This window comes from Odontesthes bonariensis, chromosome 17 (genome assembly GCF_027942865.1).
Source record: "Odontesthes bonariensis isolate fOdoBon6 chromosome 17, fOdoBon6.hap1, whole genome shotgun sequence".
Taxonomy (NCBI): domain Eukaryota; kingdom Metazoa; phylum Chordata; class Actinopteri; order Atheriniformes; family Atherinopsidae; genus Odontesthes; species Odontesthes bonariensis.
In genome coordinates, this window is record NC_134522.1 from 6,729,386 (window position 1) to 6,749,662 (window position 20,277).

Sequence of the window (20,277 nt, forward strand, 5' to 3'; positions counted from 1 at the left end):
GTCCTCAGGCCGTGACCTTCAGCTCTCACTGGAGCGGTTCGCAGCCGAATGTGAAGCGGCTGGGATGAGAATCAGCACCTCCAAATCCGAGACCATGGTCTTCGGCCGGAAAAGGGTGGAATGCCCTCTCCGGGTCGGGAATGAGATCCTTCCCCAAGTGGAGCAGTTCAAGTATCTCGGGGTCTTGTTCACGAGTGAGGGACGAATGGAGCAGGAGATTGACAGACGGATCGGTGCGGCGTCTGCAGTGATGCGGGCTCTGCACCGGCCCGTCGTGGTGAAGAAGGAGCTGAGCCAGAAGGCGAAGCTCTCGATTTACCGGTCAATCTATGTTCCTACCCTCACCTATGGTCACGAGCTGTGGGTAGTGACCGAAAGAACGAGATCGCGAATACAAGCGGCCGAAATGAGTTTCCTCCGCAGGGTGTCTGGGCTCTCCCTTAGAGATAGGGTGAGAAGCTCGGTCATCCGGGAGAGGCTCGGAGTAGAACCGCTGCTCCTCCGCATCGAGAGGAGTCAGATGAGGTGGCTCGGGCATCTAGTGAGAATGCCTCCTGGACGCCTCCCCGGTGAGGTGTTCCGGGCCCGTCCCACTGGGAGGAGGCCCCGGGGAAGACCCAGGACACGTTGGAGAGACTATGTCTCTCGGCTGGCCTGGGAACGCCTCGGGGTCCCCCCAGAAGAGCTGGAGGAAGTGGCCGGGGACAGGGACGTCTGGGTCTCTTTGCTCAAGCTGCTGCCCCCGCGACCCGATCCCCGGACCAGCGGAAGATGATGGATGGATGGATGGATGGATGGATGGTTTTGTTTAACAATGACACAGTGCAAAATGTCATGTGTTGTTGTTCATCTGTAAGAGCCAGACAATGTTTCATTGTTTATAAGACCTTAAAATTCAAATTGGTTATTTTTTCAGATGACCGAAATTATATATGCTATATTATATAATGCTCTGGTTTCTGTGTTGGCAGGATGTTCGTTTGGTAGAATAAAAGGTGAAGCTGTTGGTGAAGTCGGGCTGCATGCAGACAGATAAATGTATGGTGAAAGCCTTACACCTGATGAGCATTCAGGGGAGGCACTAACAGCCTGCAAGCAATCAGAGCGTCAAGATAGAGTTTGTTAGAAAGTCACCAAATAGCAGGTTGCAACAAAGGAGGCAGATTGGAGACGACTCTTCTGAATTCCTGTACTTCCCAGTTCAATAAATAGTTTTGTTTTGTTGTCTCTGCCATCACTTAATTTTTGCAACTTGCACTTGGCTGCAATCAACTTTCCTTTGTCTTCTCCCTTTTGTTTTTACAGATACACTCAATTCCACAGAGCAATCTGTGAAGCGTCACCATGGTATCAACATGAGAGTCACTTTGTACATGTGTATAAAACAGAGTTTCACACTTTTGGCACGTCCCTCCTTCACATTGGTATTCAAAAACATTAAGCCTCAGTGGAAGTGATGAGCTTTAATTTCTGATGAGGATGAAAGTGTGTTTTTGCCTCTGGTTGGGGTGCTCCTTCAGCTAACAGGTGGGATTAACTGTCTTGCTCGAGGACACTTCAGCAGGACACCAAACCTGTTAACAAGATGATCGAACTATGATATGTGAGTCAAACAATTAACATCTGGGCAGCATGTTTTAACCAGAGTTAATTCACAGTCATCTGTTTTGTTAAATAGAAAATAATCCCTTGAAAATGTATAAAGTTAATACTGTGGATTATCAATTTAGATAATTTACACTGGAAATAAATACTGAAAACAAAAGATGAATATTTTCTTTATTATTATTTGCGATGCTATGATTATAAATTGAATCAAATTTACTAAATGTTCGCAAAGAAACCCGATCAACATGGAAGGATAGATAGATGTTTCCGATCTTTACAAATCATTTGACAGCATCTATTTGTGTTATAACTCCGTTTTCTGCATTATGGTTCATTTAAATGAATAAAGTTACAGCTATTGTGCTACATCAGCTTGTATCAGTGTTGGCAAAACTTGCATCACATTCAGTTTTAGGTGGAAACCTTTTTATCTCTGGTGGAGCTTAATGGCAGGAGCTCAAATGCTGCCATCTAGTGGATGAAGTTGGACACTGCAAGAAAATATCAGCACGCATGTACATTTCCTTTGAGAAATACAGACCAGTGAAAATTGCAAGATGGTTTTGGGAAAGAGGATGTTCCACTTCTTCTTTCACAGCTTGTTTCTTTGTAAATCCATATGTGACAGATTTAGAAACCATAAATAAGGCAAATCTTTTTAAATATTTGACCCGAGTCATTCCACAAAGGACTTTTCTGTGTTTCTCAGTCACACGACTGGTGCAAAATAAGTTCTGAAATTGTGAAGAATCAGATCTGCAACCATGTTTTTAGTGGTTGAAGATTTATCACCTGGGTCTAATCACAAAGATGACCGAGTGCCTGAGAACTCTGTCAAAAACACCTGAAAGAAATCCTCATTCATTTAGTTGGAAACACCTCCAGAGTTTTAAGTTTAAATCCCTGAGCTTTGTTGATGAAGACGCTCAGGGAAAATCTGAAATATGGTTTTCTGCTGTATCTCCTTGTCCTTACCACCAGGCTACAGTGTTTTCAAAGCATTAACTGTAAAATTATGGTATAAGACTCTCAATTTTAAAGCTTTAATAAGGAAAAACGAAAAAGATCTATAATAATACAGCTTCTTCAAATTTCATTTTAAATCCAAAGACCCTGAGAAGACTGCAACGATGACAAAAGAGTTCCTTAAACAGAAGAGCAGCAGTCTGAGACCTTGAGCTGGAACAAGAAAAACTCTCCTCCGAACCAAAACATGGAGCTTTTTGCAGCTCAAATACTTCTGATGTCAACGAGCTAAACGAACAGAAGAATAAGGAACCGGAAGAGGACAAAGAGGCGATGTAACTGGATGATAAAAGACGAGAAACTGCCGACATCAAAAGAGAAAAATTATTTAAAAATCAGAGGAAAAAGACTTTCAAAGACGTCTGGAACAAGGGAAGAAACAATGGAATTAGGAGAAAATAGTGGAAACAAAGAAAGAACTAGAAAAGGATATGAAATCACTTCAATAGGCAACGAGGGAAGAAAACACCTGAAAGGGGGGAAGAGAATTGGATGGGGAGAAAAAGAGAAAATCATGATGCAAGAGGGATATTGGAAAGAAAAGAGACAATTGGGCCATGATATAAATAAACTGGTGAAAGAAATGAATTAGATGGAGAGATAAGATACAGAAAAATGGAGGAGGAGAAGCAAATGTTAGAAGAAAAGGGAAAGAAGCTCAATATAAAAAAGAAAATTTGATTTTTCTCTTTTTTATGAAGAGACTGATGTGAAAAAGGATGAGTGAGGAAGAAAAAAGACTAATTAAATTATAAAAAAAAGAATGTAAAAAAGAGGAAACAGCTGAAACAGAAAGAAAAACGAGAGGAAATAAAAGAGGAGAGAAGAAAGGGATACCAAGGAGGTCAAGAAAAATCTGCAAACACAAGACAGCTGCTGAATATCAGAAGCTTCCTACACTTCTCTACTTTCTTTTCACCTCTCACTTTATCACCAGTTTCCTTTTCTTTTTCTATCTTCCCCCCTTTTACCTCACTGCTGTTCCTGAGCGATGAACACCACAGCCTCAGAAATATCTCCATCTTCACCTCCGGCGTCCTCTTACAACCCAAAAACTCCAACTATAGACAAACTGGAAAATCTAAATAACCCCAAACAAAATATAAATTGAAACTTGGTCGCTAAACATCTAATAAACAGTTACCATCAATCAATAAAAATCAGTTTATCCCACGTTTGTATCATCTACTTTCTGGCTGAACAAATACTCTTGTTCTGATTTTAAAAGCTCTTTGGTACATTATAACCGGACAGGATCAATACTGTACATTATTTTAGGCTTTAACACTTTACAACCAACCAAATACTCTCCAAGACAACAGATTTGCCATGAATTTCATATGTACTGATGCTTGTGGATGAACTTGTAGATCACACAGTTTGGAGTGTGCAGTGATATTGTATCAGACACAAACTGTTATGTAAATGTAATGTGGAAAGTTAACATAATCTTCATTTGAGAAGAAGGCAGCTCCATAAAAGTGGGTACAAAACTCCATTATTGTTTCTTTGATTGAGGGTTTATTTTTAGATATGACCTTAGTGTTTCACATTGATGTGCAAACTAAATTCCGCTGCAGCCGCCATTGAGCACTAAGGCAGTGAAAGTAGTGAGCATTTGTGAGCATTTTGTAAAGCCTTTTTGTTCTCCCAGTGGATTTTGCAGAGGGAGTATGGACTTTTGGGGGTGTGTCGCGCTGGAATCTAACACCAAAATAAAGATCACGTGCTCGGTCCAGGTTTTTACTGCCGAGAATTACCGCCCCCTTGTGGACAACAGTGGTGTAGCAAAAATAACAGAGCCTCTGGACGTAACCATTCAGCTACCAATGCAGCGGTGTATACACTGACAACCCAAAATCGTGGAAAAGTACCACTAAAGTCGTAACATTGCTGGTCTTAACTGTCAACTTCCGAAAACACTGAATATTACAGGGATCCCGTCGCGGGTATTTTCTTAATACTCGTTTTGTCCCCCGTGTTTTGACACGGAATGGTGCGGTCCAATACTATTGAAGGCAAAGCTGAAAAAACGATTTGTTTTCACCGAGAGGAAGAAGCGTCTCGGAGGCTAACCGCCGCAGCATCTTTTAAAAAACAACGGTTGTAACATTTATAACCTCTCGGTTTTCGGACAGCCTCTCTCTCTCTTTTTTTTTTTTTTTTTTAGCTCGCCATGGCTCTGTGCGGGGGTGTCGGAGCCATGGCTTTGCCCAGCGAGCTTATCGTCCACATATTCTCCTTTCTGTCCGACCGAGACAAGCTCCGGGCCTCGGCCGTGTGTTCCCGGTGGAGGGAGTGCCTCTTCTACCCGGCGCTGTGGACCGAGCTCAGGCTGCGGATAGGCGGCGAAACCCCGAAGCTGGAGTTCCTCATGCGGAAGTTTGGGTCTTTCGTACGCGAGCTGCAGCTGGAGCTCGCGCCGGTGGAAGGCAACCTCAGCCCTTTGAACAATGACCCGTCGTCCGCCAGGATGGACCAGCCTCCCGGTCCCGATGGTGACCCGCAGCTGTCGGAGCGATGGAGAGACGCCATGGCCACCTACTTGGACCAGGCGTTGTGCGTGTTCTCCAGCATCCGAAACAATAGGTACCGTTAAATTCGTCTCGTGCTGTCTTTTGGGGGGTATTTCTGCATACAATTTTAGGATTTTTCCTAACACACTGGCCTGTTGTTATTATATATATATATATATATATATATATATATATATATATATATATATATATATATATATATATATATATATATATATGGTGCATTTGATTGCCTGTTGCGAGTTACCAGCTTGCTAGCTTAGTTGGCTATAAACAAACCCTGGCGTTAGGAGTTACGTAATCGTGTCTTTGCGGTGGAGCTGACTGAGAGTGTTATGTATTGCCCAGACATTGTTAATTCAGCGGCGTGTCTCCGCTTAGTTTGGCATCTGCTGTAAGGAAACATCTATGTTTCTCTATATATAGAAACATAGATGTTTCCTTACGTGCTTGTTTTGTTTCCATTTATATGTTAGACTGCTCTCTGTACGCCAGCAGACAATGCAGCACTGGTGGCGGCTAGAAAAAAAAAGCTTTGTTGACCGTGACTTGCTGATATCAGCACCAGCACACATACACTTTATGTGTGGACATATTTAGCTCAGGCACGCTGTTTAAAATCAGTGAGCAGCCTATATAAATCGCACCTACTTGGATTAATTCTGCAGTGGAAATTTCCATTCTGCAAAAGTTTCCTCTTTTATGTTAAGACTTTGGATTTCAGTGCAGCACCTCTACCAGACCTTCTCCAACATTCTCTATTACTCTCCACAGTGCTTTGTGGTATTGAAATGGCACCCATTCAGGGGTTTCCACTTCTTGTCTTAGTTCTGCTGAGGGTGCTGAAACCTTTTCTCTCGTGTTGAATGGTTTCTGCTTACAAATGTACTGATAAACCCAATCTGTGTGCACTGATTCTAATGTAGTTTTGAGATTAGGCTAGATTAGCTGCAGCTACTCTGGATGTTGAATATGCTTACATTGACAGAGGGGGGGTGAAAAGTTGTATTATTATTATTATTATTATTAGATAATGGATGGTGCTGCTCAGATTTGAAGGGGGGAAAAAGTCAAATGTGGAAGTAGTTCTGCTCAAATTTCAGCAATTAAATACGTTTGTGGTTGTTTGTGTACGACTTCTATCATTTCCTGTCAATACAAATCTCGGGTATTTTCAGAATGCTATGCCATGTTTTACCACTAATCATCAGGACAAATCATCCCACAGCTGCCGTACCCAACTTTCTGGCCTGATAGTTTTGAATAAATTAAAAAAAATCTGCCTTTCTTTCTATTTCTATCAGTACTGGTGTGTGTACTTTCCCAGAGGCACTAAGTAAGTGCGCATGAGGCGACGATGCTTAGCAGCCAGCTGTTACACAGGAAGTGGGTGCATCGAGCATAATGTAGACTACGTCTTACGGGTAGATCTGTTATTTGTGGCACCGTTTCTCTAAGAGGTGTAAACATACTGTTTAGGAGGATGTAATTGAGTGCATTGTGACCTTTACTGCATCAGCCTTCGAAAGCATTAAATTATATGGCATATAGCCTGCCGCTGCTTCATCTATTTTGGGCACTGAGATATAAAGGACTCTCGACAGCAATGCAGCAAAGTGCAGGGCAGCCAAAAGTCTTTGCGTGATAGAAGGCTGCTCAGCAATTATGGAGAGGCACGGCCAAATTAGATTCCTCAAAATGGCTGCAGTTTCCCTAATATGTGAACTCCTTTCCAAGCTTGTTTGTTGAAAACCTTAGCTTGGAGTCCAGTTGTTTCTTCTTTTGAAATTAAACATCCCCCTCGGTCTGTTTGGGATAGAACTCGATTTTACTGCTGTAATAACAAACAAATGTTGACCGAGCAAACACACAACAGTGAAAGCACCGTCTACAGATGATTGCCTGGTGTAAAGACTACTGTGTCGCGCTGATGTTTGTCTATCGGCAGGATGTGTTGTCACTATTGATCTTTCACTGAGTTCCTTTTTTCTTTTTTTTTCTTCTCCTTGTCTAGAAACCTGCAGAAACTGAGTCTATATGGGGACACCTTTATTCTCCAGCAAGAAGGACTCTTGGACAGCTCCAACCTTCACCAAATTCACCAGGGGGATAAAAAGATCAATGAGTAAGGAAGCACGAAAGCTACTCCCATGTGAAATGGTTTGATTTTCTTTTATCATTGGTGAACTTTCATCTTGTATAGGACTGAAAATCTGTATTAAATTAACAGATGAGCTACAAATCATAATTGCCAATAGGTAATCATGTTTGATGGTCTTTGTGTGGGTGAAATGGCACTGAAGGCACCCATTTTGGGTAGAAAGTGAGCTGTTATGTGTCCCAGAGTAGTGATTCATTTACTAAATTAAAGAGGACAGTTTGCTACCATCCAGTTAGAGAGCACACAGCTCACAATAATGTTGTCTTGGCAGCGCAGGTACAGACATCCTCTGAAGAATGTGTGTGATTGTGGAGAGAAGGAGCACTTTTAAATGCTGATGTTGAGAAATAAGCCAATATGTTAAGAGTCAGTATGCTAATTAGGACATTCTGGTGCTAATTTAACCTCTGAGAATCTGAAAATAGTTCCATACCAGTGTTTTTAGTACAGGCATTTGTTTCCCAACATGTGCTTCTTACCCAACATTTCACATTGTGCCATTTGTACTTGCATAAATATGTGAAGATTTTCATTTTTACAGCAACTTACAGAAAACACAGACAGTTGCCTTTTCAGGATATTGTAAAGATCCTTGCCAGTTCTTATGGACTTCATCTCACTTTTAGCCCTTATCTCAGTGTGCCAGTTTGTACATCCTCGACCCCTTTGCGTCTTAGTCCCTCCCAGCAGAGATGTGAATTAAGGAGGCAAGGTCAGACACAAGGAAAGAGTAGATAACGGGCAGTTAGATTAGACATGTGACATAACTGCGTTGTCCAGCTGTTGTTTTGTAGCGGCCTACCGCTGTATTTTACCAGTTTGGGAGGTTTTGCATTAAGGGTGTAACGTATGAGACACAAAAATATTTCCCTCAAGGATGAATTCGTACATCCTCCCTTCCGGCAAGTCTCCTCTCTCTTCCAGGTTTTTCTTTTTATTCGGGGCTTCCTTCAAAATGTTTTTATGAGATCAATTTTCAGGCCACGGAGTGGAGAACGGAGCAGAGAGGAAGCCGAAATTAAGCAAATTAGATCAGTCTGTTGTAACTAGTGTAGGTTTGTTCATATTAAAGAAGAGTTCAAACTTGTAATTGAGAGAATAATCTTCCAATGATTAAGTTAAATAGAGAAGTTGGGACGATGTTCTAGACTTTTTTTTTATAGAATCTGACATCAGATTGATCGCAGGTTTAAGGCACATTTTTTTAACTGAGAGGCTGCGTCTGTCAATGTTCTTTGTATTTGAAATAAAATGTGAGAGCTTAAACTCAATTCTCCAGCAAAAAATGTTTTTTTTGGCCCTTTTATGTTTGCTGTATAATACCAAAAAATGTGTCGACATATAAGCAGACAAGTATATCCTGCAATAGGAGTATGTGTCAAACATTTTTTGATTCACATTTAAATAATATGGGTTAAATGTGGTAGGGAATTTTCCACAGAGGATTTTTCTAATAATCTTACATCCTGATATAAATCCTTTTTAATTCTGACTCCAAATATTTGTTTCCAGGGTGATATTCATCTTAGTTTTGGGTCTAATGTTCACTTGGAGGGATTCTGGTGCGGGGAAGTGAGGCTAATTCTCCATCTTCTCTGCTCACAACAGAATCCAGCAGTTGTTCATGGAGTTGCTGTCTAACAGCAGGCAGCTGCGGCGGTTGTCCTGTAGCTTCATGCTGGGTCTGGTGACTCCTTGTTCCTTAGCCTGCCTGTCAAATCCTTCCGCTGAGAGTCTGCGGCACCTCAGTTTACTTGACCACCAGCTGGGTATGTATTTACCTGGAGCATCAGCCAGTGTGTGCCGGCTGCATGAATGTGGAGCAGCAGCAGCTGTAGGTCTGTCCGAATTAACTGTGGCTATGATTCCTTTAGGTCCGCTCATCTCACCATCAGAGTTGGACCGTCTCTCTAACCTTCATTCTCTGGCTCTGGATTTTTCTGACTTGACATCTGAGCTTTGTGGTTTGCTGGCATCTCCTCAGCGAACTCCCCTCCATCGCCTCTCCTTGCTGCTCAACGGCGCTGCCCTGGAGTTCAAACCGTTAGAAGGGACGGCTACGGACGACGACTGGAAGGCACTGGTAATGCAGCAGTGTTGCAGCCTCTGTTTGATGCCGCATTATCCTGACGTATACTTAACTTAGTTTAAACTAAATGAATTTCACATAGCAGAGAGCCTCTGTGTCCATATCAGTGAAGTTAATCGATCCTTCACAGATTCGTGTGAGTGCCAATCTGCGAGTGTACATCATGGCTCTGGAGGTGGACAGCTCTGAGCTCCTCAGGGTCCTAAAGCCCAGCCTTCCCCTGGAGCGTCTTCACCTCGACAGTTACAGCACGCTGGTGACCGACGCCACTTTGGAGCTCATCTCTCAGCAGTACAACAAAACTCTGACTCACTTCTTGCTCCTCAAGGATGGTCCCGACTTCCCAGACCTCAGCGTCAATCGCAATGAAGACCCCCTCGTCCTCTTGGCCTGGAGATGTACTCAGCTTGCTGTGCTGGTGATACACGGTGAGTCCAGAGCGTGATGTACGGTCTGAATGCATGTTGGTCTGGAGAATTGGGCACTTTATGAGACTGCGTGGTTGATTTGTGTTATTATGGAGGCATCATTGTGATGCTCTCTGAGGCTGGATAGAAGCAAGGCTCACAGTTAGCAGGCTGGCCTCTGCCATCTGCAGCAAGCTTTAAACACAATGCTGTGAACTGCATGGCTGAATGTCAGTTTAAGCCATAGAAGTATTTGCACCCCTGGATTGCACTAAAATATACAACACAGATATCAAAAGTGTGCTGGGCACAAACCATAAAACGAATTAATTACTAGTTAATTTTTCATTCACTGCATATCGTGGGTAAAGTGAATTATTTCTGGTGGCTTTTTCACAATAACTGCTTTTTATTCATACCTTTTCATCCAATGCAGCATCTCCCACACAGTGTTAATTTCTGAGTGAGCCACCAAAGTATTAAAGACTGAATGATTTATGTTTTATTAATTATTTTATTGCTGTAGAACTGCATGCAGTGCATCTATTGACGCCCTCTTTCTATGTCTCCCAGCCATAATATCAGCTCCTCCCCTCTTAGTGTTGACCTGAGGTGATATATGTGTTGTTTTGCCTTTCCTGGAGCCATGCCCGTGTCACGTATATGTGTCTGAATAGAATAGCAAAGTCAGGGATTTACTATAAAAGCGGAAGGTTTAACCTCTCAAAGGGTTTTTATTTCATCTCTAGTTTCTTCAAAGGTTTAAAAAAAAGGTTTTATGGGGACATTTTTGGGTTTTTCCTGAAAACCTTAAATTTTAAAATGCTCTTTTCTTTTTTTCTTTCTTTTTCACAAAAGCACCTAATCAGTACATGACTGTGTGCAGAAGGAAGCTTTGTTTTGTTACTGTTTGTCTCCACACTCACTGCCTTTTCAGACCCTTTTAGCAGCTTCAGCACTCTGTAAAACAGAAACGTTAAACAACCTGTGCAGAGAAGGACGAGCACTGATCCATTTCCTTAATGGTGTGAATACAGGCTCACTCTGAATATTGACAAATGAGTTCTATGATAGAAGTTGGAACAGAGCTGCCCACAGTCTCCTTTCAGGCTTTTCCTTGCTGGTTCAGAGCTGGAGTCGGTTCTAGTTGAGATCTAGTCGTCGTCTGACTTTCTGTAGAGAGACGGTTCACTAAAACTAACGGATTACAGTGTTTGCCTTGTTTTTGATATCCAAATAACACCAATCTAGCTTTTAAACTGTTTTGGGGTTTGTGAGCGGCTCCATAACTCCGCCCCCAGCTCCTGACATAAGCAGTTCTTTGCTTTGGGACAACAAAGAGTGGGTAAAAAATAGAGCTGAAAGCTGTGTTTGTAAAGTTGCCACAAGTCTGCTCTGATTGGAGCTTTGTTGGAGCTTTGTCCACCTCCCTGAACCTCTCTCTGTCTGCAGGTTACACTGTGTGGTCCCATAACCTGGTGGCCATCTCCAGACTGCGGGGCTCCAGTCTTCGTGTCCTGACGGTCTCAGAGGAGAGCATTGACTTCGACCCGGACCAGTCCTTGTACATGGAGGGAGACCCGGTCCATAACTTGGTGAAAGAGGTTTCACTGGGCCTCGGCCGTGTCTGGCACCCCTGCCTGGATTCCAGCGTGGTTTTGTCTGAACCCACCCAACACTTCCACCGCGAGCTGCACGCCTTCAGCGTGGGCATGTAGGCAAGAGATGGCAAAGCCAACGCATCACCACAGCAAATGTGCAAGACCAGGCCAGCCCAGTCCAGCCACATCCAGGTCCTTTAAGGCCTGTGGACCAAACCAAAAGCAGGCTCCAGTCAAACAAATCTAAAAATTACAATTACATGAACCGATGTGTTTTTATTTTCATTTTTATTCTTTGAGTTTGTTTCCCCACAAGCTTTTATACAATCCCGTCTGAACACTTCCCAGGAGATGTGCCGTTTTCCTCCTGATCATCTAGTTATCCGCAGCCACAAACTCATGACAAACAGATTCAACTTTTTGATGTTTTAAATAGATCTCGCAACCCAAATTATTCTTTCGAAAAACCGATATCCTGATTTAAAAACTGACATTCATTCAGTTGGAAGGACTGTCACTCTGATCCGACAACTGGCCAGACTCAGATTTTAATTTGTCTGCCTAAACGACTCCTCCTGCTGCTTCAAACACTCGCTCGGCTCGGTCTGGTCTGGTCTGGTCTTGCTCTGCATTCTCTCCATCACCTTGATAACCTTCAGAGCCTCTGTATAGTGTAACTTTAGTTTGTTCTTTGTTCTCCTTTGCTTTGCTTTTTTTTTTTTCCTGACTGTTTTCCATGTCTCCCTGCTCTGTGTATTATCTAGTTTTTCCTGTGTGGCGGTTCCCTTGCCTGTGTAGCCTTTGTGTGTATTTAAATACAGATATATTAGTATCCTGCTCACAGCTGGAACAGGACAGGCAGGCGGGTTGAGTGATGGACCGGTGGGTTTGAAGAGGGGGACGTGTGTTCAGACACAAGCTAGTTTTTTCTTTTCTTTCTCTTACCTTTGCTCTATGTGTCTGCTCCACTCCAGCAAACGTTTGGAGTGTGTAAACTAATCGATCAGTGACTTCCTGGGTGATAGCTGCTTCGTCCGTTGCTCTGAAAGAGCACCTCGTGTATTTGTCCACTGGTTGGAGAGCCCGGCCAGCAGGGTGGGATTCCAGACCAGGAGGTTTTATTGAGGCTTCTGAGCACCTTACTGACTTTGTTGTGGAGAATATGGTTACATGCTTCCAGCCAACACTCACCCCACCCTGCTCACTGTTTGGGGGACCTCAGTAGTCATCTGAAGAGGAAGGCTCGTCTTTGGACTGACACTCGGAGCCAAACCAAAAATTTCAGAAGGTCACAACCCGTTCTGTTTTGATCTGCAGTACACTGGTTGCATTTTGTTTGTTTGTTTGTTTGTTTTTCCAATATTCTTGATCAATATATCTTCGTTTCGATTTGGTCTCTGAGCCCTTTGGTGTAGAACTCTTCTGCTCCTCTGCTGTTTGGTATCCAGGTAGTAATTTTGATTACATGCTGAGATGGAGGCATCACAAGGGCTCTGAGATCAATAAACCTCTTAGTCTTGCATCATCCTAGAATGAAAGGGCTGTTTAATTCCATAATGCCCTTTAAAACTGTTTTAAGAAATCTATTTATACCTACTTCCAAGTTCATGGCGAGGCCATGCGACAACGGCAGTATTCAGTAGGTGAAGCGCTCTGAGGTGGCAGATGCCAACAGTGCTGTAAGTAGGAGCCAGTTTCTCAGTGCTGTAGGTCTTGTTTGTCAAAGACATTTCACGATTAAGATCGGGGGAAAGAAAAAGATGCACTGAATATAGCTTGGCTCACATTTCTAAGTCGGCTTTGTGTTCCACATTGAAGGCTTACTGTAAAGCCACAGAAATCTGGCAGATTCATATCCTGCCAGTGCTGCTGACTCACTGAGTTTGGACTTTACAGGTTAAGTTATTTTGTCTTTGGCACCTATAGCACAATAATGGTTTTGGGTCGTGCGGCTCATTTCTGTGGCTAAAAGTTCCTCTGTCAGTCTCAGGTAGGCTTCTAACATCACTCTGACCAAGACAGTGGTGGTGATGATGTCGAGTAGGATGTGCGAAACAATCAGTTAATCTTCTTTTCTTTTTTTTTTTTTCTTTTTTTAACCTTTTCAGTCACAGTTGCCTTGGAAACAGCCTCTCTTTTCCCCAGATGTAGTTGTTGTTGTCGACGTTGTTTATCTCGCCATCGGATGAACCCTCGCTGCGCCTCAGACGGAGGGTCAGCAAACCTAATCATACATTTGTTTTCAAAGATTAAGGTTGATAAAGACTAAAGAATGACAAAACCTAGCTGCTCGTTGCACGTGTTTGGATCTGTGCGGTCAGCGGAGGACCTGCTGGGCCTAAGAAATGTCTGAGCTGACGGATGGTGTCATCGGTGGTATTTGTTCCGAGTCCAAAGTGTTTATAGCTCGAGGCTGGCACTGATCATGTCCCAGTGCTGTGCTCTGGTGTCTGATGGAGGCGTTTCCAGAGCTCAGTCGAGATTTTACCAGAAAAATCCAAGTTCGTCGGGGCTCAAGGCCGCCAGATTTTTCTATCTCTTCCTAAGAGGCTTCGGCTCAGACAGAGATGTCAGGATGTGTAGATTGTGAAGGTTTACATGGTTGATTTGCAGTTGTGTTCCCCTGATATGAAACCATTGTTCTGGAGTCACCCCGCACTTTACTAACTTCAGAATGAATCGGTCCCAGTGACGGGCCTGAGGTTACCAAATGTTTGCTCTCCAGTTGATGGACCTTGATGGTTTAGCCGTGATAATCTGTGTAGTCTTTGGTTCATATCTCAGGATAAATGCACTTTGGTACCAAGAGTTTCTTTCAAAGGCTCTCTGTGGCTGAACGAAGCGCTGTACACTCAAACACTCAGAGGGAAAAGAAATGCCAACATAACACTCTCAGACCAAATTATGTTGGTTTTTGTCTCATCTTCCCGTCTCCTCCCTTTGTGTTCTCTTTTAGGAGATCAGCTTTGTTCCTTTTATGAGTCATTTGAGCTGCCGAAACAGCAATTATATATTTTGTTGAATGTTACGTGAAACAAGATCTCATCTCAACTAGAAAAGACTTCTTTTTTTTTTTCTGAAATACATATTTTTTTAACGTTTTTTTTTTTTTTTAAAGACCAACTTCCACTTAGCCCTCTGCTTATTGTCCTTTCAAATCTCTTCATCTGCAAGTCAGATTTTGCTGTTTGGCGAGTCACTTTGGTTTAGCTTCCATCGGTTTCCCTTTCAGACGGATATAGAAACATATTTGTGGTTTGGACAACTAGTTAATCAAAAGTGAATGTATTGATCATTTGTAACGTATACGTCGTAAAACTTGAGATGAAATCAAAAGTATAACGCTACAATATTTAAATGAAGGCGGTGTGGGTTAGATCCGAAGCTCTGTCCGGTGATTCCAACAAGAAAATCCCTTGGTGGGTTTTTGAATATTCTGGGACAACGAGTGTTTTTAAAGAAAAGAAATTCAGAGGAGAATCTCCTCCTGTCCCTGACTCCCATGTTGGTGACGGAGGCTAAATATTGAGTCACCTTATGTCTCAAAGCTTGTGGAAGTCACTGCTTTCCGAATCTCATCTCTCTAAGTCGGTGGCTTTGTGTTCGGTGTTAGTTGTTGCTGTTGTTAGTTCAATCTTTAGGGAAGCTGTGTTACAAGCTACAGTGACTAGAGCATCTGCACGAGTGTTTTAATCTTTCTTGGAGCGTGCCTGTATTTTTTTGCTCAAGTTTTCATGCGTAAACAGTGGATATGTGTGAATAAGATGTGTGAATACTTTGTCAGTCGTGCAGCCATCATTTATTTTCTGCATACCAGAGAAGGAGAGAGGGTGTGTATATGTATATTTCTGGAGGGCAGCGCTTGCTCGTGTTGTAGTCGTATCACTTCTGCCGCAGCATGAAACGGGAACAGAAGTCTTTCGCTCTCAGGGTACAGATGGTTTTCGAAAAGGAGGAGGATGGAACATTACAATAGCTCAGGCCTCTAGCTCACAAGTGTGAATATTAGGAGTCACTGGATCTGTTCTCCTCCCGTGATGCGTTTCTAAGCTGCCAAAGACCACAGTGGAACAAACTTAACCCAGACGCAAGTCTATCTGAAGTGCCCGTCTACACTCCCACTGTACTGCTTCCTGCTCTTAGTTTCTTCCACTGAACTGAATCTACTTACATTCTGTTTTTGTATGGTCCAAACTTTGTCCTTGATATACTTCGGACCACCTTGTCCTGGACCTCGTAACATGTCGACCGTCTCGTCTCGTGGTTGAAGTGAATAGACCAAAGCAGACCTGTAAGCAAAGGTTTGGCCAGTCCCGTGTCAGTGGCTGTACCCTGTGTGTAGAAATGTTAGAATCTCTTTCGGATGGCATTATTGAACATTTTACTCCGACACAATAAGGGGTTAACGACGCTGTCGCACATCTTGTGCAGTGTGGCTGAATCCTTACCTCTGATTGGCTCTCAGGGTCTACAGTGCATGTTGCTGAGGTGTCACAGATGAAAGCCAGGCCTGTCCAGTCCAGTGCAGTCCAGCTGAATGGTGCGACAGGAGCTCAGAGAGGGCACCACCACATTCCCCCCCTCTCTCCGTCTCCTGTCAATCAGCTGTTTCACTGCGAGGAGCGTGTGAATGTAAAACAAAAGGAGGGAAACGAGAACGCGTCGAGAACTGAAAACTCCCACAGATGCTTTCAGAGGTTGCTCCGTAAGAGAGAGCAGCTTCCTGGCCACGAGGCAGGCCAGTGTGCCTGATGTGACGTGTTCTGTCTGAGGGGAAGCACTTACTCCTGGCTTTTTGGAGCTGTCAAGTTATTTGCTGCTAGGAACAGGACATTCCACACTGGGGGAGGAGGGTCGCTTAGGCCACCTGACTAGCAAACAGTTTACTACATAGCTACAGTGTATGCATGAAAATTAATCTCTCGAAACAGATGTGCTATATATATATTTTTTTTACTTTGAATGGTCTGTTTGAAGGGATGGAGGTCACATCAGAGTGGAGGTGCGATACCATTCAGAAGGGATTGTTAAGGGTGCGTCGTTCTTTCGAAGGTCAGCTGTGTTTCTGGGATGCCATGCTTCGGGCCGCTTTTGAGGCCTTTTGTGTCCGGTACACAAAAAGTCCGAAATGTAAACATCTTACTGTGACTGTGCTAAATATGAGAGCCGCAACGCCTGCTCTGTCCATCGGATCAATTGAAGCAGTCGGGCAGGTAACAATCGCATTACAGCGAGAGGAAGCTGGTGAATTTAGGACACATTGAGGCCATTTTCACTATGGTTACACAGAAGTTTGATGTGGGCTAGTTTGGCTTTGTTATGTTGTGTAAACACGGAAAGAAGGACACAGTAAGCAGAGCCTTCTGTCTAATGGGCGCTGCCATAAAAGTGGCTAAAAAGGCCATTGAGGGGAGATGGAGTGTCAGGTATTCAGGAGACCAATACTAGTAGTTACTGTACTGCCCTTTTGATGTATATTTTTTTTATTTTTTGTTGCTCATATGCATTCATAGAGGAGTTCTGGAGGACTGCGTGGCTCCTGTGGCCTGATGAGTAATTAAATCAACAGAGCTGGTCTCTAATTCGCTCCATCTGAGACAGTCGGTCAGCCTTGACAACGCGTTAAAAGTGTTGTCATGGCAGAACTGTAAATGCACAGAGATCAGCCTGCCTGCCTGTCTGTTCAGGCGCTCGTAAAAAGGGTTTGATTCAACTCGTGTGCTAATACAGCAGACAGGAGCGCGCGTGCGTTATTTTAGTACCAAAGCAGCAGACTGTCGGTTCTGCATCAGTCTGAACGCAGGCAGACGCTCGTTTCATTTCCACCTCCACCAGTTCAATGCCAACTTAGAAGTTTGTAACGTTTAGCCGTTCAGAAAGAGACGATGAGATGGTTCTGAGCCCAAAGCCTTCTCTGAAAGGCATGTAAGAATGGTTTCTGGTTTCTGAAAGGATTCATGGGGGTTTCCTCATCGCAAAATCTTGTTGAATTTTCGTCTGAATGCTCCAACCATCGACTACAGCCAGTACATGCAAGACTGAGTGAGCTCACAGCGGGCTGGACTTATGCAGGAATGTGAAAAATCTGATTAACATTCTGATAAGTTGGAGAAAAAACACTGGATGTGCATTGCACTGATATAAAATCAGTGTTGTGTAACAAATGTGGGTAGATGGGTAGGAGGCTCTCGGTGGCAGGGAGCCTCGCGCAGATAAAGGAAGTTTGCAGATACCCACACTGCGAGGAAGTTCGGAAACTCCAGTCTTCGGTGCCAGTCATAGCTGACACGAAAAACCATTTTCTTGCAATTTTATGATGAAGATCTCAGCACGAGTGAATTATTTATGGTATAATTGTGTACCTGCTGCTCTGTAGTTCTAGAAAAGAGACAACAAAATGGCACTGATCATGTAAGCTGGCCAAAATATGCCGGTCTATTTGGTGCATACAGAGATATATCAAGAAACTGATGGGAATTCATCCTAAGTGGCAGCCAGCTATCTTCATTTAGATCTCAGCTACTGTGGCTCTGATGTTTCTGGCTGGTAAACAAAGTCTTTCTTGTCAAGTCTGGAGAGCCGAACCTCCCTAATTAGCCAGGCAGGCAGGCAGGCCGGCCTGCTGCCCAGTCCAGCCTCACAACTATGCAAGAGGAATGCATATAGTCCAAACTTTCATTTTCTTCTGTTTTTATATTTGCTTTTCCTCACTGTCACACAGTAGAAATGAAGATGTAAACTAATAAGAACTTGCAATGACAATACTTGGCCTTATGATGATTTGTGAAATCTTATCATTAGTTTTAAGATCTTATGATTCTGGTCAGCCAGCCCAGCGACAGCAGCGGTGACGGCGGGCTCACTCTTGGTCTCTGTGAGACTGGCTAGACGGCCCCAGTTTTATCGTGGTACGAATGTTGTGCATTTGTTTAAAATCAGGACAGTTCGCAATAACAGCAGTCTTACTAGTGGCCACAAAGGGGCACGAGCAGTGCTGACAGCGCCCGGCTGCGTCTTAGAAAACCATAGAGGAAGAGATATAAACTATATGAATATATATAAATATATATATAGAAACTCACACAGAGCATATTTGTATAGGTATCAACAATGCATTACCGTCGTATACTCTTATGCAACACATGTCCGGGTTCAATTTATGAACATGAAGTATATTATGAAATCACAAAGACTTTGTAAATCAGAAGCTATGTAATTGTGTTTATTTTCTTTTGCAGAAATGGTTTTACCATCCTTAATGTTGAATATTCTGAGTGTAATGTTCCTGCGTGACTGTGCTTGCTAAAGTGAGCACATAGCACTGGGTTTTACCTTCCTTCTGTAAGCAGGGAACCAGACTTAACCCAAAACTCAGCTGGACAGACTTAAATATATATCGTGGAGCATATCTCAGTAACATCTGAACATATACAACTTTAAAACCTGATCTTCTAAGATCACGCTACATTTGGACTCACCTAAATTATATCGGCAAGTGTCAGACTGGACAAGGTGAGGTTTTAAATGTCTGATGGAGGATTGGTTTCTCAAAAGATTGGATCGTGACTTATTAAGACCGAGCAAAGTCGAGCTCCACCCCAAAGAGTTCCAACAAGTGTCTGTGAATAGTTATTTTAGCTGAGAACCTGACTAACACCTGATGATTTTTAAAACTTATTTGAAATCCCACACCCACCCAGCTGTTTTTTTTGGAGGAGTCTGCAGGGAAAGAGTCCTCTCCGGCGAAGAGGACAGATTTTACTGAGAACAGTGTTGATTCGTGGTTCTGTTGTAGAGAAAAAAAAAAGGGGGGGCACATTACAAACCTCCATGAAAAACCTTTGAACTGACAGATGGCGTACACTTGAGCGGTCAACCTGCCGAATGTTGATTTGAATTGATGTTGAATGAATGCTTCTCTTCTTTTAGTCAGTGAATAAAAACATTAAAAAGCCCATTGCTTCCGTTGCCTTATTTCTTCACCTGTTGGTTTTAAGCTTGAACAACAAGTAAAAGTTAAAGTCTGGAAATATATACAAACGCAGTTCCAAGAGCTCCAGCGCTTCGTTATTCAAACATTTTCAATTCTACACATTTTATTTTAGCTGAGACTGATTTTGTTTTAGGAAATAACAAATTTATTTACAAGGAGACGAATAGAAACTAAATTAATGCAAAGAGACTGAGAGACACAGTGAGGAAACAGTGTGCCTACAGAGAGAAACAACATGAGAAGAACAAACAGACAAATGGAGATGAAACGACTATAAAGTGACACAACGATAAATACAAAGATGTAAAAGCTGTGCACTTAGAGACAAAACACTAAAAACAGATATGAAAAAGTGAGAGGAATAACAGGCCTATGAAGAGAAACGAAGGGAAACCACATGACCACAAAGAAAAACATTACCAAATAAAGCGCACCACGAGAAAATGATGCTACTACAGATATAAAGAAAAAACATGGATGATTAACAATGTTTTTACTCTAAAACATGCAAACACAAACAGATGAAGACACGATTTAGAATATCATGTTGCTCTTCCACAATTTAGCTGAAATATTAACACATTCTTTTGGCAATAACTGCGGAAGCCACAAACAACAAACCACCAGGCAATGCAGAAACTAGATGAGAAGGATCCTGTTGTGTAATTCAGCACACACTGGTGTTACTGTAGCAGTGTAGCTGCGCTGCTTGCAGAGTGGAACTGAAATCCAACACTGCTAAATGCAGATATGAAAATGACCTTAACTGTATTTTACATTCAAATATGTTGCTGGGCTGAGAAGTGAATCCATATAAGCTACTGTTTGAAAGTTATTTAGCGAATTAAAGCTGTA

At 42.8% G+C, this 20,277-nt stretch overlaps 1 protein-coding gene across 1 annotated transcript; it reads left to right on the forward strand.

Moving 5' to 3' along the window:
- Nucleotides 1-4,630: 4,630 nt before the first annotated feature.
- Nucleotides 4,631-20,047, forward strand: fbxo33 (F-box protein 33). Its single transcript, XM_075448745.1, has 6 exons — nt 4,631-5,223; nt 7,186-7,296; nt 8,941-9,101; nt 9,207-9,415; nt 9,552-9,849; nt 11,281-20,047. The coding sequence occupies exons 1-6, from the start codon at nt 4,811-4,813 to the stop codon at nt 11,544-11,546; spliced, it is 1,458 nt and encodes a 485-aa protein (XP_075304860.1). The 5' UTR covers nt 4,631-4,810; the 3' UTR covers nt 11,547-20,047.
- Nucleotides 20,048-20,277: the final 230 nt, after the last annotated feature.

Bases quoted from the DNA above. Each gene is read 5' to 3' on its own strand.
- fbxo33 (XM_075448745.1), top strand. From the start codon at position 4,811: ATGGCTCTGTGCGGGGGTGTCGGAGCCATGGCTTTGCCCAGCGAGCTT. The intron at 5,224-7,185 runs GTACCGTTAAAT...CTCCTTGTCTAG, and splicing joins TCCAGCATCCGAAACAATAG to AAACCTGCAGAAACTGAGTC. The intron at 9,102-9,206 runs GTATGTATTTAC...TGATTCCTTTAG, and splicing joins TTTACTTGACCACCAGCTGG to GTCCGCTCATCTCACCATCA.